Source organism: Thunnus maccoyii, chromosome 7 (assembly GCF_910596095.1).
Source record: "Thunnus maccoyii chromosome 7, fThuMac1.1, whole genome shotgun sequence".
Taxonomy (NCBI): Eukaryota; Metazoa; Chordata; class Actinopteri; order Scombriformes; family Scombridae; genus Thunnus; species Thunnus maccoyii.
The window spans coordinates 20,593,170-20,618,941 of NC_056539.1; the positions used below are offsets into that span (position 1 = coordinate 20,593,170).

General features: G+C 39.9%; 1 protein-coding gene and 1 long non-coding RNA gene across 5 annotated transcripts in view; one reads left to right on the forward strand and one right to left on the reverse strand.

Moving 5' to 3' along the window:
* The window catches only part of LOC121900138 (adhesion G-protein coupled receptor D2), a 98,971-nt gene that overhangs the window by 3,353 nt on the left and 69,846 nt on the right, over positions 1–25,772 (reverse strand). For all 3 annotated transcript variants that reach the window (XM_042416163.1, XM_042416158.1, XM_042416159.1), the window contains one exon: positions 17,861–17,943. In XM_042416163.1, the coding sequence (XP_042272097.1) occupies positions 17,861–17,943 (83 nt within the window). The remainder of the gene's footprint in view (positions 1–17,860; positions 17,944–25,772) is intronic.
* On the forward strand, positions 15,593–19,040 carry LOC121900141. Of its 2 annotated transcripts, XR_006096897.1 has the most exons (4): positions 15,593–15,668; positions 16,516–16,610; positions 17,743–17,834; positions 18,861–19,040. It is a non-coding gene; the product is annotated as an uncharacterized LOC121900141 (long non-coding RNA). The 2 variants fall into 2 exon arrangements; XR_006096898.1 differs by lacking the exons at positions 17,743–17,834; positions 18,861–19,040 and adding an exon at positions 16,929–17,145.

Genomic DNA, 25,772 nt, shown 5'->3' on the forward strand with positions numbered 1-25,772 from the left:
CATCAATTATAGTTTATTCTTTGCTTTATGTAAATGTTTGTTCCAAGCGACCACCACATGTGTGTGCATTGATTCAGCCATTCTAGGTCGTCAAGTTGAATATAGGCTATAATCGTCTATTTTCACCTCCGTTTTCAGTGGCTCTGTATTTATTCTGCTAAACAAACTACTAGTTCATCTGGGCAGCGAAGACAAAGCTATTTTTGACACTGGAAACATTTTTTCTGCATGATTTAACTGTCTCGTTTAATCAGTAAAACGTCATCTGATTTAAACAACCATAATTTGAAGTTAAACCTCAACAAAAAGAGCAAAGAAACCAAACCAAAGATGAGACACTAGCACTGTAAATAACAATATTAAAAGAGCTTTCGCAACTGTTTCAAACTGATATCAGAAAAAGACTTTAGTCCTGATTTCATAAAACAAGCACTGAAATAAAACTAACTTTCAGTGGCATTTTATTTATATTCTCCTCATATATCAAGACACACATTACATGTTAATAGCTATCTAAAAAATGATTTGGAAATAATCTCCAGAACCAGGGGAAACGTTTCATTGAATTTAAAGGATGAATAAAATGGTTTATTCATCTGTTTCACTGTTCAAACTGGCGGAGGTTCACAGATGACGAACACGGAGGCTAAAAGGAAACAGCACAACTCTTCAGAGAGGCAATTAGCCAACTTTCTAATCACTTACACCAAACAGCAACTAGGGGACCCATTGTTTGGCGGCCTGATGGACAAACTTTAAAAATCTAAAGATCAAATTAATAGGCAAGCATTGTTAATGGGAACACTCACCATTGTTATGCAAAAGCCTCACTGTGGCATGCAAAACAAATACACTAAGGTTTGGAGATGGAATGGTTCGAAGGCCGCTGCCGTTTCATTTCAAAGCATGCATTATACATCATTGTGCATAAAGAGGAAGCCTACAGCATTATGATGTTTTTTTCCACGATGATTATCCTTTATTAGTCATTAAAAAGAGAGCGAGAGAGAGAGAAAAAATACAACTTTTAAGCACCTGAACCTCGCTGCCAGCATTCCATTAATTGCCTGCACAATGGGGAGAGCCTTTGGAGATTTTTCAATTTCAAAAAATGAGGAGCATGCATTCAGTCGTGCTCATGTTATACCGGCACTTAAATCCTACAGAGCTCCCATAAAAAAGGACTCAAGGTTGCATCCGATTGAAAGCCTCCAACTACAGCCACTTCAGAAATCCATTTAGCGAGCGGGGGGTTAGAACATCTAATTCAAACAGAGTCGCCCTGTTAAAACGGTTGCACCAATGTCTTTTAAAAACACTCACACAAACACACACTTTCAGACACACACTTTTCTCTGGCGTTTGCTTGGCTCCATTGTAAGAAAAATGAACCTGGCACATAGAGAGACGGCAAGACACAAAGAATTAATCTTGCCAGACCTCAGCCAAGTGGCGAAGGTGAATGCTTTACTGCAACGTGGAATCTTGACCTTTGCTTTGCCAGTGTCAGAACGAGTGCTCTGCGGGAACGACAAAGAAAGAGGTCTGTGGCGTCTGCAATAACATGACAACCCGAATGTCACGACACTGTTCTTCAGCTGAAGAATTCTGAGTAAAGAGATTGTGTTCAAATGAAAACATTTAAAAGAATAATTACACTTTTGGTTTGACATCAAATAATTTTTTGGAAAGCGGAGATGAAGAAAGTTTTTAAAGATTAAACTAAGGAGGAGAGGGAACGTTCGTAGCCAAATGAAGTGATGTTTCATTTGCTGATGACAGACTACTGTGGTGTGAATGCTTGAGCCATGACATGCTATTGCAGTTTACAGTTATTTTTATGTATATATTCATTTAACGGATGGATGGTTGTTTATACATTTTGTTTGTGTGTTTCTGTTGAACTTGAACTCTTCGATAGTGAAAAGCAAAACCTGTGACTATATTCCCCTTTCAACTGTGCTGCAGGAAAATAAAACTACTCACTTCCTGAGAGGCAAATCATTTTTCCTGGAAAAGACTGCAAACTATTAGAACTATTAAAACAAAGTAGTTTGTGACAGGTGCTCAGGCATAGAAAAACAAGCTGTAGGAATCAGGACACCCACACACTGTCATCACTTGCTTATTTATTTACTCCTCAGAAAGTTTCAGTCTGCAGCCTTATATCGAGTGTTTAGAATAGCAAAAGTAAAGAGGTTCATTAGCTGAGAATAGACTGAATCACTGCTGTGATATCAACCAATGGCACATTATGAAAGCAGACATTTAAAGTATTTAAGTAATGTCTTCTTTTTACCCCCTAAATGGTTTCAGTTGCCTATAATGCAACTTACATTATGTCTCTCTACAAAAGTACACACAAAAGAGCGCACACAAACTACTACTTTTGTGACAATATTGTATTGGTGTTTACTTCTCTGGAGGCTGCAACATGCTCAACCACAACACTGACCCTAACAAAGTCTTAATTCTAGTTCTAAACCAAAATCCAAGAATAAAATAAATGATTAATATTGTGGGGGCGGATTTCTGTCTCTATATGTCGAGTCCCCACTTGTAATAGTGTGAAGAGATTATTGTCCCAGTAATGTAATTAATATAGAATGTAGACAAACACACACACAGGCTTGTGAATATTCTCAAACACATTAACTTTTTCAACATTTTGTTGCATTACAGACTTAACACTCTTTAACACAGCAAAATATGATAAAAGCGAAAAGGGCTTTAATCATTCCTGAGGTCAGTGGGTCTTCATTCATAATAAAACGGATGGACGTACAATAAAATGTATATTCAACAGAATGAACTGCGGATGGGTGGCGGCCTCAGATCCAATCACATAAAACCAGAACATCTGAAGTCTCGCAGGACCACCGGCAGCCTTGAGCTATGACCTGCTGTACTGCTGGAGAGTGAAGTAATCAACACAGAACATGACCATCACCAATCACACATACAGCATTCGCACTTCAAACAGCTACTATACCTGTATATAAGGATCTATGTACAGTAGCTGTCTGTCTACAAAAATCACTAAAATTGAGCAAACACAGATAAGGATTTGATGATGCCTTTTTTGCGAACGCTGACTTTTAAATAACTGAGCTGAGAGAAACGGCTGCTGCAAAACACAGGCAGCAAATGATTGGGCCAGCACTGTTTTTACCAAAGACTGACTGCTTTCCATCAAGACGCTATGCAATTTAAACCATCTGCCTGAGGAGATGATGTAAAGTATTTGAACAAACACTTTTACAGACTGGCCTTAATGTAAGAGTTTTCATTGAACTGTCTTTACCCCTGAATGGTCTTTAATGTTAGTGTTTGTTTACAGTGCTAAGCATTTTTGTTTTTTCATTGCAGAGTGCTACATTAATATTGTAAAACATGATTTGCATACTGTATATTCCATAGTTACGAAATAACAGAAGATTCAGCTTCAATTCAATTTAGTGCCTGTCAGTGTATGTCTGTGTACACGTGTGTCCACAGATGGATGTAAGTATAAGTGCACGTGTCTCTGCACATACATCTGCACGTCTGTTGGTGAGATCAATATCAAAACCCTTAAGAGGGCTGAATCAAGCAGAAAGAAACTTTCCTTTCATCTTTCCTCCCCTCCATGCTTCCTTTCTTTCCTTCTCTGTTTCAGAGCACCACGGACAATTGCTGGCAGGCCTTCAGATGCAAACAGCTGCTCTCACATTGTCACTGTGATGGGAAACTGATTATTTAGTCTGCCGTCCCTCTCTTGGGACAGCAACACTTTCTGTACGCTACTGAGGACTCTTAAGAGGCTGGGTCCTTTGCCAGAGGCAGCAATAACACTGTAACAGAGGCTGCTATAAATGAACATCACAGACTTAAACATAGCTCTGAAAAAAGAAGAGTATGGGCCCCAGGGAGGATCTTTGGGGAACATCCCTTCACCATCTGATTGGGGCTGTGGCTCTGGTTTAGAGAGGCCAGGAGTAAAGTGTAACAGTGGAGAGGCTGCCTTTCGCCACCTGGAGTTTTGGGTTTGTTAAGCTGGTGTGGATCTATGTAGACACAACAAAGCCTGGCTCCAGTCCATTAAATTGTTTAAAAAAAAAATCACCTATAGACTTTCCCTGTGACCTATAAACTCTAATCATACCAGCATTTGATTTTCAGGATTCTTGGACTGGCAGTGCTTGCTGGTAGGGAAACCAACAGGGAAACAGTTCAGTATAAAGGCTTTGTGTGGGCTGGGCCCTGTTGGACATCATTATAATAGCTTGTCTTGGTTTCTGAGGCAGCTACCCCCTCTCCATCCCCCCAACACCACAAGACCATAACCCAACTCAACACATCAATAGACGCTCTGTGTTTTGCTTCTAATGTCTCCCTTTCCTGTGACGACAGGTTCATCACTTCAATCACTGAATGACCTTCCTACTACATTTAAGCTATCATCTGAACCTCTCAACACCTCCGAACGACAACACAGATGACACAACATCTATCTTTACATTGTGAATTATTTTTCCCTTTATATGACACTGTCCCTTAAAATGAAAAACAAAAACACAAGAAAATGAGACAATGTAATTTTGGAAAGAAAAAAAACCCAGCACATTAATTCTTTTAAAAATAAAAAGTTTAACTCATGAGCAATGGAACATATGCTTGCTCAGTCAGTTAGTCAGTTAGCTGTAGATTCTTCTCTACTTTTGCACTATGTTTTAGCCACCATTATCCTGTAATTGTCACTTGTGTCCACAGTGGCAGTAAAAGTAGCAAAGGCTAACTTTAAGCCAAATAGGTTCTGCTCATTTTTTCTTTCACTGCTTGTTCAGTCCCACAAAGATAAGCAGCAGACAGCAGCATTTTCTTAAGTAGTCTACTGAATCATTTCAACATCGTTTTCAACAGAGCTGTGATATGTGAATGGGTGCCACTACATCCTAAGGGATGCCCTTAGGTCTGGGGTCTGAGAACATCCCAAATCCAAAAAAGACAACTTCCCTTGCATCTGGATGGTTTACACATTTTTTCAGTCTTTCATTGTGGTCCAAAATATTTCTGTAAGCATGGCTGTTTTTGTTGCTATTCATTTTTGACATGCAAGCCACCAGCTGGCTTGAAGATCTCCAATTACAGTACTCAGCCTATCTAGTGGAGCTGCCAAGTGACTGAGTGTATCTATGAATGTAGAAAATACAAGCCAATAATCCAGATATAAAAAAAGGTTACAAAAGACACCTTGTCCATTCTGTAACTATTCCCCCCTACTTTTGCTCAACTGCCCAGGTTACACAATGATTTGTACATAATTTGGATGTAGGAGACATAGAGGGAGATAAGAATGGGTGAAAAAAAGTGCAGAGACAGAGAAAACAACATGAATTATCTGCATGTATCTAATCAAGGTTCTACTGACAACAGTAACAATGAATACAACCCCACATATAACAGAAGTCACAACATTGTTGAATTGACCTCCAGCACCTGATGCTGATTGACAGTGGGTGGGAGGTCATCTGGTAGAGCACATGTTAACTGGCATTTGACAAGTTCTCTCTGTGGCAGTGCACTAGAGCCTACCAGTGCATATCAAGCTCAGAGTCTAATATGAGGTGAGTGATATAAGGTAAGGGGAGGCTGGGTGAAGCCCAAGGCTGAACACCAATGCGCACAGGGCAGCGGCCAGATCAATACTGGCTCAGCCACGAGGTTGAGGTTGGCTTGGTTGGCAGCAGAGAGACGACACTTCCTGATGGACCAGGGCTGGTCATTCATGGACACACACATTTACTCATAACTAGTAGTCATCACTGAATTCTGCTGTTATATTGCAGTTTTACTGCATTTTTTCATCCATTAGCTAAACTTGCATATTCTTAAGAGGGTTGAGGGGGGCTGCAGCTGATCACAACTACCATTGGATAAGAGGCGGGGCACACCCTGGACAGGTCGGCAGTCAATCGCAGGGTGACACATAGAGACAGACAACCATTCACACTCACATTCACACCTACGGGCAATTTAGTCACCAGTCAACCTACAAAGCATGTTTTTGGTCTGTGGGAGGAAACCGGAGCACCTAGAGGAAACCACGCAGGCACCGGGAGAACATGCTAACTCCACACAGAAAAGCTGGCCAGCCTTCTTCTTGCTGCGAGCAGAAACTAATGCTAGCCATTGCTTGCATATAACCAATAACTAACTAATTCTTAAATATATCTATTAGCAATCTGGTGACTGGACAGCTGAAAAACTTCATTTGTCGAAGTGCAGGCTGGAAAATCAAAACAATGAGCTGAAAAAGCTGCATAAAGCTGCAGAGTTGGGTACTCATTTGTTGCAGGGTTTGGATTTAAGAGTGACCCTTGCACATTACAGACTCATTGAATTCAGTGTTATTACAAATAACAGCTAAAAAGCCAGGGTGATTAATGGCCTTTTCTTTGTGTCTTCACCTAACATGTCACTGTTTTCTTATCCACTTTGAAACCAAAGAAGCAAAAAGTGAGCATACATACAAATATACGAGGAAACCTGCACCCAACAGTAAAATTCATGTTTTGTAATACCAAGCATTTGTATATGACTAATATTTTCTTCTTAATGGGGGGAGGACAACCACACCCAGTGTAGCCAAATCAGAAACAGACATCTACAACTGATAAAAATGTCAGTTGGAATTTGTAAAAACTCATAAATAATGGATGCTCCAAGTAGGCAGGGGAGCATCTTCAATGAGCCCAGAGTGCCGAGCATGCTTTCTCATCTCCAAACCGAGGAGCCATCTTAATGACTGCGCCCGGAGACCTGGGGGTCTCCATCAGCCTAACCATCCCCCACCCCCCACCCCCACCCCCAAATTTCCTCCAACCCCACCATTGGACCCCCCTCATCAAGCCCATCCACGCTCCCAACCACCACATATCGTACAGAGGGGAACATGAGCTCTTAAATTAAACATTCACAGCAGCGGCCGCTGCCTGTTTTAGGCAAATCAGCAGAAAATGAAACAAACAGCGCGCCTCAGGAAGATCCATGTGTGTGCAATTGAGACATTTTTGGGGGGAGAGTGCGGGGGTCTCTTAAGTCTTGCGGAGAGCAGAAAACGCAAATAATGTCACAAGAGTGTGTTTGCTTAGTAGATACCTCCTTTTTGTGTTTTGTGGATAAAAGAGACTGTTTTGCAGTTATCCATGTTGGCATGTTGGAGGAGGGAGAAGTAAAAGAGTACAACAGTTTATTTTGTGGATATATCTCGTTCTGTATGTTAAGAGGGAGGGAGAAAGGAAGGTGAAAGTGAACAGTGTTTGTGATTATTTCTCAAAATTCAAAATCTAAAGAAGCAAAGTAGGAGGAAGAGGGGTTCTGTTCAGAGTGATGACACTGGGCTCCATAGCGTCCTGCATCATCAGGACTGGGGTCACCTTTAGGGAAGGATGACGGTGGATGAGGCAGGGACCACCTCCCCCCCCACCTCTTCCGACCTGCATTCAGACATAAACAGGAAATCGCCTACAGGAAGGAAGTCATATTTTTTACAGCTGTGCCCTGGACGAGGACGGCATTGTGCAAGAGCTGCATTTTCAATATACATTTGAGATTTATTCAAGATGTCTGATGTCTGTAATGAGCCATTCAGTACCACGCACAACCGAAAAACATGACAGGCCAGGCCATAGCAAGGCGTTATGTTTGTGTTTTGAATGAAAACTGTGCTCATTGTCTTTTCCTGTCACCATTAAAAAGGCCTTTTCCTGTTACAGCCACAGATAAACCTTTTTGTCTCTTTGTTTTTGTTCTTGGATGAGGATCAAAGCACCAGGTCCAGACTCAGGGCTTGTGATCTGTCAGGGTGCAGGGATTTATATGGCACTTGCATCCTACGATACTCATCACATCTGCAAGTCACAGTGATAAATCAGATTGGCACGCCGCACGGTATTACATATATATGCTGTGGCCATAGGGCAATAGATTTTTCTTTTGAAGCAAAGGTGTTTTGTGTTGTTAGAAGATAAAAACCAGTTGCTCTAGATGGGATCTCAAGCCTCTTCTCTCCGTTATTGATGGGTTATTTCACTCATCAGTGCAATACCTTAGAGACGTACCCACAGGGATATGTACACTTTTATGCACAAAGAGAAAGAGGCTTGATCAATTTTTCTGTGTGCTGAAAGAGTAGTTAAACTGGGCTGAGGTGGAGGCTGAGGATAGTGGGGGAAACAGCCCAGAGCTCTACAGGAAGTGATTTAATGTCCAAAAAGACATGCGCTTGTTTTTGCGCTGTCTCTTTCCTGTTGTGTTCTGATAGGGACTTCCTCTCCCCAGTGGAGGTGGATACGGGTGTCATCCGTCCATCCATCCATCCCACCTCCACCCACCCATGGTTCACGGAAATATCATTCTGCTGCCATGCCATCCCTGCAAGAAACTCATCGAACTCTTTAGACACAGTAACGGTCACAAAATGTGTGTGTGAGCCGTTGTATGTGTGTATCTGGGCAGGCAGGGTGGCCACTTGAGGATGCATTTTAAATTTTAAGCATTTATCTGAGGCTTTCATAAACATACAATGACTTACTATGAATTTAAGAGGTTCAGTTTTCTGACCAAGGAATTTAAAAGCATCCAGTACTGTGTCGGTAAAATGTCAGAGGTGAGAGGTAAAAGGGAAGGAGACATTACATTTATGTTTTTAATCTTGTGTGTACCAGCTTCCGCATGCATTTGCGTGTGTGTTTAAGCGTATAAGCAATAACTTGCTCATGTGTATGGGCCGGGGGAGCCAGAGGCCTCAACCCCAACCATGGTAAGACCAGGATGATCTCTTCCTGTCTGCCTCAGTATCTCTGTGGCCAACTCCCTTCCTATCCGCTAAAATACACACACACACACACACACACACACACACAAACACACACACACACACACACACGCACACTTGCGTCACCATACTTATGAGCATCTCCTCTTGAATACATTCTCTCTCTATCCTAATCCCAAATCTGAACCTGAACCTTGTTCTAACCTGAATGTCCTCAGTTTTATCTTCTTCTTTTTTTTTTTTTAACCAGGAATTGCATGAATAAAAATATAATGTAATCCAATGTAGACACAGCCTATAAAATTACCCTAAAGGTGATTTTAGTGCCTGAGAAAAACAGTCTCAAAAATAATGGAACATTATAAGCTTAAAAGGTAGCATTGTATTTATTGCAGTGTTGTATTGGATCAGAGTATATTTTCTGGAGTCTCTGTTACATTCCCATCCCTTGTACTTCTTTTGGTAAAAGCCCAATAAAAGGTTAATATGGCTTGATTGGGTTGACACAGGCCGAGGTTCTGGGGTACACTTTACTCATAAGAGAAACCAGGAGTTGTGGTTGCTTGGTCAAGGACACTTAAGAGGATATCTGGCCAGACAGTCTTGTTGGTGGAGGAATCGAATCTTACATTAATAGTACTCTCTCAAACCATTAAGCCACCCTGCCTACCAAAATCAGATAGAATCATACATATATTCAACAAGAAGAAATAATTAACTTCTCACTTGAAAACATTTCATAAGGCTAAAAACTAAAATGACTCACTTGTGTATGTGTGTGTCACCAGGTCTCTGTGGTGTTTCCACCAGTGACTGAAGCACCTCATGCCACAAAACTCTCTTCTCTGTTGAGCGATTTAATGCTGACTATCACACACACACACACACACACTTACACACACGCACAATGACCCACCCTCCAACCTCCTCTCTTACTCATTCAACCCATCTACCAACACACTTCTCTCACACACACATACGCACACATTCACCTACAGATGGAGGAAATAAGCTCAGCGCTGCCTGTGTCTGCTAAGGATGTGAGGTGCAGTGATGGCACATTAACGATAGGACCGTGACAGCAGTATGCATCAGCCTCACTGAACAAAGCGCAGCCAGTTTTTAATTCAATGAGGATTGTTTAAGTGAAACAATGGCTCTCTGCCCCGCTGAGGGTTAGGAGAGGGTGAGAAAGGTGAGTTTGACAGTGGTAGACGGCCGGTGTTTTTGTGTTTTAGGCTATGGATGATCCCGTGGGTTCGATGGGGTCGTGGATCAGAAATATCGCTGTGGCACAGCAACATCCGCTGTTTTTCAGGTAACTAACAAAAAGGCTGACAATGAGTGGGCTGAAAGGGAAACACTGCCAGACATGCTCACTATGGAACCATAAAGACTATTTGGAGGCATTATGAGTCATATATGTTTATATTTTGGGACATTATTTTATGGCCATTCGCATTCCTAACATCTTACAATGAATAAGGAAGCAGTAAAGAGAGTGTTGTTCAAAGTGTATTTGACAATTACTCTGACATGCTTTAGTGGTGTTTGTGACACTATGGTCACAGGACAGTCTCACCTACCAGTAGTCCACCAATAATGATTTAGAAAACTAGCAGCAGATATTAAACACACTGTGGAAGTATCAACTGGAAGCATCGATTCTGCTATTAATACAGCAGCACATTGTTATTTATAAATTTAATATTTAAATCTAATTGTTCAAGTCTTTGCGTTATTATAGCTCATACAATAAGTCAAAGGATTTGACTATTACATATTTTACCCCGGTGAAATCTCTGTTTAAAATACCAGATATCTCCATAGTTGTGTAAAATGGGGTTTCATGTAGTGGCAGAAGTCATTTTATCAGACTGGGACTTTTTCAAAAGGGACATCTTATTCTAAAAAAAACTTGTTAATTTAAAAATGTAACATTACTTTTGCTTAATAAAGAGGCAAGAGAATCAAGAGTACCTGTATAATGCAATGCAAATTAATACAGTAGACTATGTCAGGTTGCAAATTAATTCTGTGGTCATTTTTTGAGCACAGAGTTTGTGGTGGCGTTGTATTGTGTTACATCTCAAAACCTTCAATTATAATTCAGGTCAATTCAACAACTCTTTCACACATAATGAAATATGTGTTTATATGTTTATTATGACTGTACATTGCTTTTGAAGATAACAGAAAGCTGTGTGATTCCAAAGTGGTCACGCTAACATTTGCGTATTATATATGAGCCCATATGTGTGTGTGTTCAGGTGTGTTTCTGTGTGTGTATTTTTTCACTCCAGCATTTGCATTCCTCACAGCCCATTTGGCCTATGCTAATGGAGTCTACTCATGCAGAGCAGCAGATCTTAATGAAAAACCTTTGGCTGGTGATCAGTGCTATTGATCAGCCTGAGCCACAGCTTTAAGCAGGGCTAATTGATCAATCACCACTGGTTGCTTCGGATTAATGGAAAACGACTGGTGCTTTCCCCAAGACATAATCACTCCTCCTGCAAAGGGGCCGAGTGAGTGTACAGCTATGTGTGTGAGATGTAAACATTTACATAATAATGAGTTTATGTGTATTAGTATATATGAATGTTTGGCTAGAAAGAGCACTTGAATACCCCACTCAAGTGAGTGGAATATTATTTGCACTGAAAGCTACTCATGTAAAAAGACAAAAGTAAAGACTCAGTGAGTGTTTATGAGAGAGTCTTTAAAGATGCTCTCAAACACTACAACATGGTGTCTGTGAATGGTAAGGATACAAAAAAGCTTCTTAATTACCATATCAATAGTATCTGTCATGAGTGCGCAGGAGTCTGTGTCTTTTAAGGGTTTTAATATGATTTGTAAGTTGCAAAATGTTTTAAATTATTTTAGATGTTCTGGTAGGAATTATTAAAACTTTTTAGAGGGTTTCAGAGTCAGTCAGAGAAGAAGTGGTGGGGCTTCCTCTTCTTAGTTAATTATTAGTTTCTAGGTCGACCACAAACATTTAGTTGGTTTAGCTCATTTTAATGTTTTTCTTATAAGTAATAAGTTTTTATTGTAAAATGACAGTGACGTCTAAGACATTACAATAAAATTCACAAACCTCCGTTACTCTTCAAAAAGCACTAGATTTTAAGAGATCCTTTTACATAATATAATTTGACAGATTTTTCAATTAAATCTACTAATGACTGTGTTTGCTCATTAGCTGGTGCTGTAGACTGATGCAGCAAAACCCGATGTTGGATTGATGTTTAAATTAAGACATGAGGAATAGTGAAATCACATCCCATGCATGAGTAATTAATGTTGTAAAGTTACTGTCGTTTGCTTCAGAGAAAATAAGTAAACACAATTAAGAAATGATGAATGACAGAGTAAAACCAAAAATGTCTCTGGAGAATATGGCTATATTATGGATACACTGATATTTGCTAATAGCAATTGAACCCTATTAGCTTTTTACTACAAACTGGAAAATAACAAGTTGATATTGTTCACCTCTGATAAGATGGGAGCAGGCGGAGAAATGTGGTTTTATTGTTTGTCCAGAGAAATCACTCCAGTGTGATTTAGGGGAATTTTAATCAATAGTCTGTAAAATAAATATAATAAAACTTGTCTCACCCTGGTTTAAAGAGCTGCTAACCTATCCACAAGAAATGTCATTAGTTTGGGTTTCTAAGGAGAGCCATTGAGTCCTGTGCTCTGGTGAAAAGGCTGTTATGGAGGCATTACCATGCTGGCAAGATTATAATAAGAATATAAAACTTAGTAACGGTAGTAGATAGCAGCTGCAAAAATTGTATCATATATCATGTCATATCATACAGTATACCATATCAGTTTACCCCTAGTGTAAATTGTATGTCTTGCTAGTCCCACAGTGACATGACACCAGCAGTCCCCCTGCCATGAAGCACTGAAGCAAACAGGGCAAAACAGGAAGTCCTAACACCCCCAATGCACATACACACACACACACACACACACACATTCATAACCCTCCCATCGAAATAACTGACAGCCTGGCTGGCCAGTGGTGGCTCCAAGGAGGATTTGTGCCTGTGAGTGTGTGTGTGTTTGGGGGGGTGGGGTGGAGGTTCCAGCTGGCCTGTCATGGGACTCCCAATCGCGTGAGAACAGTACACTGAGGGAGCTGTGGCTAACTGGTCCAACACTGAAACACTCAACAGGCTGGAAAGGTCAACTGGGGTAATTTCAGCAGGGTAAAACCAGGAATATTGTTACTCTGTTTTATGTAACAGACAACAAGAGTCTACAGATTCTTTCCAAGTTTCTGTTAATTTCAAACATACTATGTTTCTAATATTTATTGAAAAATAGGATAGTAAATTGTTAACAGAATTGAAAAAAATGTATAGTAATAACTGCCTGGGGTTCTAAAACACATTATAGTGTAAGAAAATTCAAGGAATTGTCTTCATAATTATTGGTTATATTTTCATTACTTTTTATATAAGTACAAATAGTACTGTTTTGGGAAATGTCTCTGTAAAGTTTATTTCAGAATGTTGCTGAAACACAAAGGATCCTAAAGTGTATAAAAAGTAAAAACTTAAAGCTGGAGTGTGGGACTTTTGTCTCCCCTTCTGGCAGTGAGCGTAATTACAAAAACACTGTTGACACGTGTTAACGACAAAGGCTCCGCAGTAGCCTACTCCTTTACTACTGTTGCAGCTGTAAAACGGTCATAGAACCCCCACGAACTGACTAATTTCACTGTCGGATTTGATCCATTCAGTCTGATAACATTTGGAAAGTCTGGAAGAGCTGCATGATGAAATTACTTTATCCCAATTCAAGTTAGCCAAGAGCTAACTGGAAGTTAGCTGCTTGGCCGGTGGAAGTCTCTAGTGTGCATGTTCTGCCCATAGAGCATGCTCAGTATGCATTCATCCGGCCAGCACGGTAATGTCAAACCTGACACCAGATTAAAAACTCTGGTATAATGTGAAAAACAGAGAGATTTACCTGTCAGTGATAGGTTTAATCAGCATTGTGTGAACTCATTTTTGCCAGGGCTTGAATGTAAAGGACTTTCAATTATATGTACAAGTTCTGCACTGCAGGTTTAAGCTAAGGACATACGCTTTATACAGTATATATACACACACACACACACACACACACACACACATATATATATATATATGTATAAAACATGCTTATATAAACATTTTGTGTGTTGCATTAAAAAAGATAAATGCGCATGCCCTGCTGTGATACTAACACAATTACAAGGATACAAGGATATGAACATTGGCTATGCAAAGATACAGGCCACTGGTCTAGCACCCTCTCACATTTTGACTCGGAGAGTGATGTCACCGTAATGAACCTACAGTAACCTCTGTCCATTAATTACCATCCTGGACTTGATACTCTTAGATATGTTGGGTCATCATGGTACTACTGTCTTCCTCATGGATGAGCAAGCCACTCAGGTCACCCACAAAGTATTATGGTTTTATTCTGATAAGATGACAATACAAAACTGTTGATCTCTTTTTTAATGTTTCCCAACATTGCAGCAGGTGAAAAGTTATATTACATCAACTTTGCACAAAACGTCTGACAACATTATATCATTAATCAAACACAGCTGAAAACAATCACACTCTTAACTAAAATTTCCAATGAATGAAGTCTCTAATGGCAACAGTCAACCAGTGCAGAACACACCATCTCCACTTCCCATCATTAAGTTAACCTTGACCAACTAACCAGGCACACATACACACTCACGTCCTCCCATCCTTTGACTGACTCACACATTTTGTGGAATGAGACCACACTTCCATCCAATAACCTCTGGTGTGAACTTAATTGTGTATACTCAAGTATTGAGTTTCGAACCATGCCTGGGTCCCGTAGCTCTCAAAGAGAAACAGACGCTGTGAACTTGACAATGAGTGAGAGAGAGATAGAGTGAAAGAGAGAGAGAGAAAGACATGGACCACCCAACGGCTGAGAAGAAAAACAAAGCTGGGTGGAGAGCAAAGTCAGCTTCGATCACATCGGAGGTAGGACAGTTGGAAGTTGTTGTGCGGTAGCAGTTTGCCAAGGGTGGAAGAGGAAAAGAAAAAGTGTAACGCTGGAAAAGTCATCTGATCTTAGAGTCTGTTTTTAGTTGCATTTATCTCAAAACAAAGATGCAAAAAATCCTTTATTTGGTTGAGGTGAGTGTCATTATCCTTATTGCATCAATTTTTTCGTTAAAAGTTCACCAGTTATGGTATCATTTCCTGTGTTATCAAGGGAGAGGAGGTACACGTGAACAGTGGTTCTCTATCTTGGACTCAGAACACTGCTGGTTTTCATTCCAGACATTTATCCTGCTTCCACTTATTATTCAGAGCTCAGGATTGCTTACTTCAGAGTAGAAAAAATAAATTAAGACAGTCCTTTAAATCAGTGTTCCTAAATGAGAGGTCAGGTGTCTTTTCTCAAAGTCCAGTTCCATGTTTTGACATTAAATGAAAATGGCTGCTTAAACAATCACCACTAGGGGTGTCATGATAAAGTTTTTTTGGCCCTGATTCCAATCCGAGTCCTTTAATATTGGGTATCTGCTAGATCATTTTACTAGAAAAGATGTATGACTGTTGGAGTTGTGGGAACTGCAAAAACACTTGCAGTTGTACAGTGGTGTTACAGAGTGGAGTTTCCTCCCTCACAAATGATCTGTACAGACACTAATAACTTTAGTCAAACAACAGCCAAGTTTAATGCTGGCCTGTCATCAAGTCACTCGCAGAATTAACATTAATGACCCACAGCTGATATGACCTGCTGCTGGTGATGTTTGTCATTTTAAACAGCGAAGGTGAGTAAGTAGAATTAAGCAAAAATTAAGCTGCTACCTAAAAGTTTTGTACATAGAGAGTGAGGAGAGATAAAACATTTGTTATTGTCTGAGTTTCTGTGTATTTTGCCAACTTTCCTGTGTCAGGTGCAAATGTTCACACATGAAGCAGCACTGCAACACTAGCAGGCTGAGGTGAACAAAACACAGTAAAGTCTAGTAAAGAAAGGATCGGATTTTTATCTGGTTTATTTTAGCCGATACAGATCCATTAGTATATACCCTCATCTTAGATCAGCTCAAGACATCCCTAATCAACACTATACTGTTACTTGGACATGAACATTTTTCATTTTCATGCATTTAAATGGGTCATAACACAGAAACAGTAACAATATTTGGTTAAACTTTTACAGTTAAAAGTTTCTGGTGTTCATGACCAGCTAATGAAAGGTTGTGTCTGACATTTTATTTGAGGGTCCAAATACTGAGTGTAAATTCATCCGCTACAAAGTGCCCTAAAAAATTCCCACAATCGAACCAAAAAAGTAGCATCCATGACATGAACACTAATTTCTGTTAAAAATCCTACGATGCAACATGCCACTTTTTACATTGCAAAATTACTGTTGTGAGACTCCATACCTGTCAGTGATGACAAAAAATGATTAATAAGTGCCTGACATCTCAATTTACTGCTCACTGCTGACTGTCTAATACATAGGAAGTAGTGAATGAGTGAGCGAGGGAGTGATTTTGGACATAGCCAAACATTTAATTGCAGGTGTCCATGTTTTTTCAGTGTACAGCTTGCACAGCATGACAGCTGAAATAAATTTACATAGTTTTCATGTGCAAAATGATATAGGAGTATCAGTATTCTGTGTGGCGGGACTGGAGATTTAAAGAAGTGGGCTTATGGCCAGCCTCGAATCACCGGATGAACCAGGAAAACCTCAGAAGGTAAAGTGATGAACACTCTCACTGCTGAGAACAACCACTCGTGCCCTTGAGCAAAACACTTAACCTCCTAGCGTATGAATCTAACGCACAAACTGGATAGACAAAGCCAAATACACCATGTACAGGCAATATTCTTTCAAAACAAAAGTAATATATATATATAAGTAATCTATTTTATCTAACAGAAAAGTCAGTTATTTCAAGAACATCCAACATTATAAAGTTTATTCATTATCCACATTATTTTACTGAACACAGCAGATTTTTGTGATGAAAAAAGACTTTGAATTTGAGATAAATGTAAGTAACATGTTAAAGGGGATACATTTTGCTGTGTGATGTGGTACTGATGCTGGCCACCAGGGGGACAAGGTATGCAGGGAGCTTCATCAGAGTTGGAGGCTTCAATTTATTTCAGTGGGGAGGCAGTCAGTCAAGCAACGGTGAGTGTGTGTGTGTGTGTGTGTGAGTGAATGTGTATGTATGTGGGGGGTGGGGTGATGCCTGGCTGTAAGTAAGACCTGTAGGTAGTTTTGTTTTAATCATTATATTCTTATTTATCACAGATCATGAGCTACCAGCTACCAGATGTTAATTTCATTCACTTTTTTATATATTTTATATGTTTTATGTTTTATATTATTTAACAGTAAGATTTATATGGAATGAAATGCCCGTGCCAATCATCACTATGCAGCATGAAATGGTGGTAGAAGGCACAGTAAAACTGTTAACTCACATTTTACTTTATGTTTGTTTTTAGGCTGAAATAAGGCTTTATACTGTTAATTTGTAGTCTGTATAAAGTATTAACTAGTGTGTGACTACATCTTTTTAATTAATTACTTTTTATTGAACACATTTTTATAAGGATAAAACCATTTTTACTTTTTAAAAAATGTATTCACTACAGCATTAATAGGGGAAAATCACAAGTCCACTAAAAATGTTTTGAATGGCTTATCAAGTCCTGTAAAGTAGCTTAATCGAAGTGAATTGAATCAAACTATATGTAACTGACCACAACTGAAATGTACTAAATCAATCAGTGTACTAATACACTACTGCTGTTGACTGTTAACATAACACAGTAATCGTTCAGCCCCTGACTTCAGTCTGTTTTTGTCCTCAGGTTAAAGATCAAATGCCGCTGTTGACCCCCTGAACTGCCCTGTTACCCAAAGCTCAAAGTACCACTTGAGTGACTAAAACTCTATGTTGTGTGTACGTATGTTAAAGGAGTCAGTTACCTTTCTATGCAGATGAGTGCCTTTGGAGGTTTGGCTCAAGGGATTTTCTATTCTCTCTGGATCACAAGGAATGGACAGCTGACCTGAAGACAGACAGAAACACACACACACAGGGAGAGAGAGAGAAAGAGAAAGAGAGAGAGAGAGAAAGAGTTAGATCTGCCAATAATGTTCAGTTCAACTGAAAAGTAACCAAATACACACATGCACACTCACAGACAAGGACACGTGCTTAGAGCAAGTAATTGAGCAGGGCTATCGTAAAGTCATGTTGCAATGAATAATTACATATAAAGGACTATTATTTACATATTTGAAGATATTGAGACATGATAGAATTTTATGCATATTTTACAACCCAAATGTTTCCCCTGAAAGATCCTAAGATAACATTGTGGGTGTGATTATTCTATTTCATATTTGTACTGAAAATGAAAAGGAAATGATACAGAGCCCGTCCAAGAGCAACATTCAACAGCGGTTAGATGTGGTCTTTCAGATGCATTTGCATGTGCTGTATACACCCTAAAACACACATGCACTTGGATACCAGCATCATTTAAATGCTAAATAATTGTTAATATTCCATTGTGCTGTAATTTCAGAATCATAACCTACAAAAGGACCACACCTCATCGCTATAATGTTGTATTTTGGATTTCCAGTAAGTGGGCAAGGGAAGAGCCACTTTTAGTAATTTAACTATTTGTCCCATGCCTCTTCTCCTTAAGTATTTAGTAAGAGTGAAGAGTTCTCTTCTAAAATGCTATATAAAAACAAGATCAAATTCAGCTAAACATTCAGTACCTCAAAATATGAGGTAAGTGACCTGTAATCTTACAGGTCACTGAATAGAAGCAAACAAAACTGAATTACAAGGGATAGCCCAAAGGTGAAGGATTATAAACTGGAGCCAATTAGAGCAGAAATGAAGAAGACAAGACAGGCGTGGCTAATGATACCATATTCATCAACTTCTGACACTAATTTTACATTTCAGGCATTTTACTGAGCAGGCACTGTAGGGGCCAACTGTTCTCCAAGGACACGTCAAAAGGCCAGATGACTGCTGATGGACGCACTGGCTGCTGCAGGGATCCAATGGAACAATCTCTTTAATCACAATGCCTCCTTGCTATTACAAGTCAATAAAAACATCTCTGTAATGCCTACATTTTCATCCACTGTGTACAGATTTGAGAACCCAAGTTGCTTAATCTAATTTTTTATTGTTCATACACAAACAACTGTGAAACAGAATATATCTTACTTAACGATGACTGTGTTCCATGCACAAAATACAACCCCCTGCCTTAAATAGTACTTAAAAAAGCTTCTTTGCAATGGACATGGAGGCACAGGTGATCACTGGTGGCTGATTACAGCTTGCATTGGATGATTGAGAACAATTGGCGCTAGTTTTGGCCCAAATTATATCAATTGACTGAAGGATATCCTGATCTATCTCACACAGCTTGGTAATATCACCAACTTTTATCCCATCTGCAAAGGCTCTGATCATTTTGATTGTTTTCCCAACCAGGGAAATCATTCACTAGGGCTTGACCTATTTGAATTGGTTGATGATCCAGAGTTCAGGCACTATGCTAAATTTAGGCTATTTTCACATTTTATGGTGGAGAAACTTGAGCTTAACATTATTCATGTCCACAGCAGTCCTACAATCTGTATGTTAAACCTAAAACTTACACAGATATACAGACATATGGACACAATCTCGGTAGGTATATCATTGTCATCAACCTATCCGCCCCATGTGTCTGTCTACCTGCCTGTCTCTCTCCTCTCGTTCAGGGCCTGTCGTGACTGCTCTCCAACAGGCCTTCTGTGTCTGGATTAATCTCCCTGGATGACTGCTGATCTGAAGGAGGGTCGGCCGCCATCCACAACCACCAAAACTAATTTCACTGTGTCACTTCATGACACCCCCGCCCACTACCCAAAATATTGCAAAATATCTTCATCTGTCTCTGTCTCATCTACATAGAAGAGGGCAAGAGGGCGGGTGACAAGTCCGAAGGAGAAAGGTCAGCGCATTGAAGGAGTTCATCATTCTAAGGTGTCACAGCGGCTCTTTATGAAGCAGATGAAGGGAAGGGGAAAAAGGAGAGGATAGGGGGGAGGGAGGGAGTAACATAGAGAGGGGGGGTGTGGGGGGTGGGGGGTCTCTTTTTTATGTTTGTCTGGTTATTGGTTATCAGCCAAAAGTTCGTCATGGGCTACAGAGTTGGCTGACATCCATTGAGTGCAAATCAATCATCATACTGTTTGTGTTTCACCATCACATGTTTGATCGTATCTTAATTATGAGAAAACTACACACACACACACACCATACTCAGACTACGAATGGTCATTTGGTGGCCAAAAACACAGCAGACGGTTTATGGGAACACCAGAAGCTAGTAGTCAAACACACATACACATATTTTCAGCCATTCACAAATGATCACACAATGTATCCGCAACACTTGCTGGCGTCTGGCATGAGGCAAACAGCTTTTAATAGCATCAAACCCACTGCAGTTTGTTTGGGACCATCTGTCCAGTCCATTGTGTTGCTCTTTGGAAGCCCATCGGGTGACAGCTGATGTATGGGCTCTTACGAAGTCCCCAGCCAGGCCCTCGGGATCCTGCCACACTGTTGTCTCCCTTGTCTACCATTTATTTCTTCGTCCTTTTCTTCTGTTTTGTCTTCCTATTTTCCTTATCCGTTTTCTTCTACACAGAGTATTTTTATGCCAGTTTATCAAACGCAGGAGTAGGGGGACAGGAAACTGTATGATTACATGTGTGTATGTGTCTCTGTGTTTAAGTGGAAGGCTGAGAATCACTGTCATTCTTAGTGCTTATCACCTGCATTTTTGGAGGCTACTATGGTAGTTTGTGCAAAGGGTAGCGCTATTTCTAGAGGGAAGCTATGGGTTGACCTCTTCAACTCAATACAGTCTTTTAGACAGTTCTCTTAAAGACAGCATGTAGCATTAGAGGAACAACATGTTAATGCATGTCCAGACTAGCTTTAAAATTCTGTCATGGTGGTTGACACTATGTACATTAAGTGCATTGACTCCTCACAAATGCAGCTATTGTGCAAGATGGCCACTAAAAAAAACAAATGTATTGGGATCTCATCCAGGATCTGTTTTGTACAAATACAATTTTTCAGTATTTTTCAGCCATCAGTAAATACATTGATAGGTCTGTAAACTGAATTGTCAGCAGTATAAATGCAGGATAGTTGGGGAGTTCACAAGTGTTGACCATTAATTGGAGGGTTAATTCAGGACATATGCATGATTCCGTAAATGCAATTGTTAGAACAGGTACTGTAGATTAGAAGTGGACTTCTGCAATGTCTTTATTGGTTATGATGCATTCTTGTATGTGTACATAGTTTATTTTCTCTGAGCACCATCTCCACTTTTGTCCTCCCAATTCTGAATTTTCTATTGTTTATGGAAAAACACCAGTGTGAATAAGGTGGCTTGTTGAGAGGTTGAGGGGTACATTGGAGTTGAGGGGTGGGGGGTGAAAGCTGGGTTCAGGAAGTTTTCACTCCTTTCTTCCCTGGGTGCCCCTGGCCTCTCCAACTTCTAGTCAACGGCTGAAAGAAGCCAGACGCAGGCAGGATAATCACTACCTAATAAGAGGCTATATTGAAAGCAGGCTGGTGCTCGTACACTACAAGTTGGACAGGCACGTGCATACACATACATACTCACACATACATGCATATGTGTATTTGAATGCATATGCACCCACATAGTTGGGGCAGGTGTAATTATGGTGCACGATGACACACTTCAGACAGAGGAGATCACTCACAATCTGCACGCATGTGGACAAGCATGTGTACAAAAACCAACACACTCGCATGCACACACAAACACACACACCAGATCCAGATCCTTTTTCCTTCTTCTGATTTTAGTCCTCTACCACCATCCTAGAAAAATGTTAGCATATGGCACAAGATATCAATAATTTCATGATATATCAATTATCAATTTAGGAAAAGATTGAACCGGATCCCCTGGGGTTTTGTGTATGGTTGGTGTCTGGTTTGGTTTGACCTAATGAAAGAGTATGAGGCTAAGCATAGAAACTGAAGTCTTACCCACACTCAGAAAGTGAAAAGAATTCCACAGAACCTTTGTGGATTGTTAAAGATTCAGCCGCATATTACCCATAAAGGTTTTTTGAGGAAAAACTCTTCATAAAGGGTCCATGAGCATTGATGTTCCAAAAAACCTCTAGCATAGTGGTATTATAAGTCAAAAACCTTGCATTGCCACAAGTTCAGCTTAACAGAAACTCCAAAAAGAGAATTGCTTTTACCTTACCATTTAACCACACAGTTTTGAGTTTACTGGTTTTGAAAGGATTTCATTGGCCCAGAGGTTGTGAAAATTATACTTATAAACTAATTAGATTAAGAGGCATATGGTTTTTCACTTGTAATGATATGTGTTTTTTTTTTTTTTTTGGTCCTTATTAAGTATAAAAAGTAGACTCTCTGCTTCCTTTGTATCTTGGAACAACCTCTGATGAAGTTGAGAGAGCATGTTGGCAGTACTAAAACACTCTTCCCAAAAACGGCTGAAGGAATCTTCTAACTACCAATCTTACATTTTGGCAGAAAGAAAAATGGCTCAACATCAACCAGTGTTGATGGGCTTCAGCTCAATATTAAATCATCACAGTTTAAATAATGTGGCACTCCTGTGGCCTACTGTTCCATGTGGATTTTAACAATGACCATATATTGTTTTTTTACTTATGTCTAACTGTGTGTTTTATGGAAACAAACCAAGAGATTGATTTACGAATCCTACCACAAATTACCATAACGGCTGCAATCTTTTGCATTCCTGCAAGATTTGAACTCAGCACTGCACTGATTATGTAAATGTTTACTACATTTGACAGCACAGCTACTAACACAAATTATTGTAATATTTCAGAACTGATGAATCTAGTCAGTTTTACATGCCATGCTTTAAAGGAATAGTTTGACATATGGAAATATAGCTTATTCACTTTCTTGCCAGTGGTACAGTAGCTTCACATTTACTGTCTAGACATGAGCGGTGTTCTTCTGCTTCACTTCTCGTCTAACTTTCAGCAAGAAAGCAAATAAGTGCATTTTCCAAAATGTCAAACTATTCCTTTAAGCCAGCCATTCACTTGGATTAAACTGTATGAGGAAGGATACCACCACACTATGTGTAATACTGAGGCAAAGATTAGATTGTGCAGAGGCAACAGGTGCTGGAAACACAGTGACAGCTTAAGTTGTCAACATGAGATCTTACTTTATTCATTAGAATGATAGAAAATCTAGCAATCCAATAATATGTAGACTTTCCCTGCTCTGTCTTTTATGATAATTTGCTTTATTTCATTTGCATATCTCTTTCATCCCTTTTTGTCACTCTCATCTTGCTGTCTGCTTCCATCTTCTGCAATCACTTCTTTTTTTCAACTTACCTCTCTGTACTCTCCTGTGGATTTTTGGCTGTTGAGCGTGTTGTGCATGCATTTACACAGAACGGGGTGTGCATTCCTTTTACCAAATGATCTCCCTCACCTGCACATCTGCTATCATTTAATTAACACTCTGAGGAGACTCTTTGGGAGCAAAAACACTGTCATTTACAGTACAAAGAACAAAGACATAGAAACACGCACATTAAGACACATACAGTGTGTATAGTAAATGTACGTGCACGCACTCATAGATAAATAACTACTGGGAAAAAAGTTCTACACTACAATAATGTACAATAACATTAACAGGCCAAATTTCTTTCCACTGATTATAAAAACAGCAAAGAAAACTAGACACTGCCTGTGTCAAAGAGGCTAAAGGCATGACGGTATTTCTGTAGCTCAATGCTTAACACTATGGCTCTTGTACAATGATTTTGGAGATGCTACTCCTAAACATTGCAATAAAATTAAAGTTCAAAAGATTGTTTGAAAGTGATTACATTTTTACAAATCTTTAACTGTAAATCCTTTATTACACATCACAAATTCAAACTCATCACTATAGGGGCATAAACTTTAGTAGTGTATATTAACTACAGTGTAACCATAGTATGTAGCGTATACTACACTACATTTCATTTGGGTTTGGTTACGATGTCTGATGCCAACTAAATCAAGCTAAACGTTTTTACGGCTCTCTTTAGGCAACTTAAAGCACTAAGTTAAATTTAAGGAAAGACTGTTGTCTTGGGTTAAATATTGAAAAGGTCAATGCTGACTTCAAGCATGAGACTGGATGTGTTTACTTTTTGAATATGTACAGTGTTTTCGGTATCCTACACCCAACCGCAAAGAGGGTGCAGACGTTCACCCACCATCCATGTCAACCAGTATATACACAGTATACAGTATATGAACTGGAGCTGTCTGTTAATGAGGAGCAGGTGAGTGGGTCAGGTGATCTTTAGAAGAGGGAAAATTCACTGTGGCCAAAGCAGAGGAGGCAAGTCAGGGAAGGCAGTTTCAGAAGGGTATCACAATGATTAAATGATTATTAGATTAGTTTTAGTTAGTTGTCTGTCTTTAAAGACATGTGAAAAGTGACAATAGCAAGGGTTGAGTTTGTATTATAAGCCTGCTAACTTTCTCTTGTTTCATTGTAATGATTGTGCTCAATTAAGCTGGACCATTAGTCCAAATGTAAACGCCCTCCTCCCCCCCTGGCGTGGCACAGCACACCCAGTGTCCTGCTCTTACACAATCAGCAGCATCAAAATAGAATCTATATTCTCTTCTCTGTCTTTTTTTTTCATTTGAGTGACTATGAGGAGCAGTAGCAGCAGCTGCAGCCTCTCTCCCTGCTCGTGCTCAGTCGGGGGAAGGCAATAGGTTTAGCAGGCGAGGAGGCGAGGCAGATTTATGGTGGTGGAGGTGACCTCTGGGGCCGTAACACGGTGATGGGTGAGTGGCTCTCAACGGTAAGCTACTGGCACTTGACAAAGTGCCCGAAGCAGAATGAATTTACTTCTCTTTTCCTCAATCATCAAGCAGCCACTGCCCTGACCCCCATCCTGACTGCTATAACAAGATCTCCCATCTCACAAGGGCCTGAAAAATTTACTGTCACATCTACTTTTCAATGAGCTCAAGTGAGCACTTCTTTCACCTTCAGCGGAGCAGGTGCCGGTGTGGAGGAGGGCTAACCTGCCCCAGTGTGTGTTTGTGTGTGTGTGTTTTATGTGTATGGTGTTTTGGTGTGTGTGTGTGTGTGTGTGTGTGAGAGAGAGAGCGAGAGCGAGAGAGAGAGAATGTACAGAGAAATGTGTGACAGATCCTCCCTCACTTATCCAAACACACTGTCTCACACACAAACACACACTCACAAGCTTTTAAACAGTATTTTAGGCATCCTGATAGCCGAGTGGTTAATGCACATACCACATAACTGCAATACCCTCGGTTCAATTCCAGGCAGGGACCTGTGTTGCATATCATACCCCCCCCCCCCCAAGAAAAAGATGTAACTGCACAAATACAAGATCACAGAAACAACATCAAAAACATACACCATTGTAATCACATACAAAACTTGCATGTTTGCACACACACACATACACAGTACAACAATCTCCCACTTCTCTCATACCCTCTCTAACACACACACACATAAGGGGAGAATGAGGTTGCCAGGCAGGGACACAAAGGGCACTGCTATACGGATGTCAGTAGACACCCCTACCGTTTATATTAGAAGTCAATCTACCTTATCACATCCACACACACACACACACACACACACACACACAAGCATTATGAAGTCTGTGTGTATGCCAGCTTTCATCAGCTTGATGGCAGTAGAGTTGGACTTAATGATCCTGATATTTTTTTTTATATG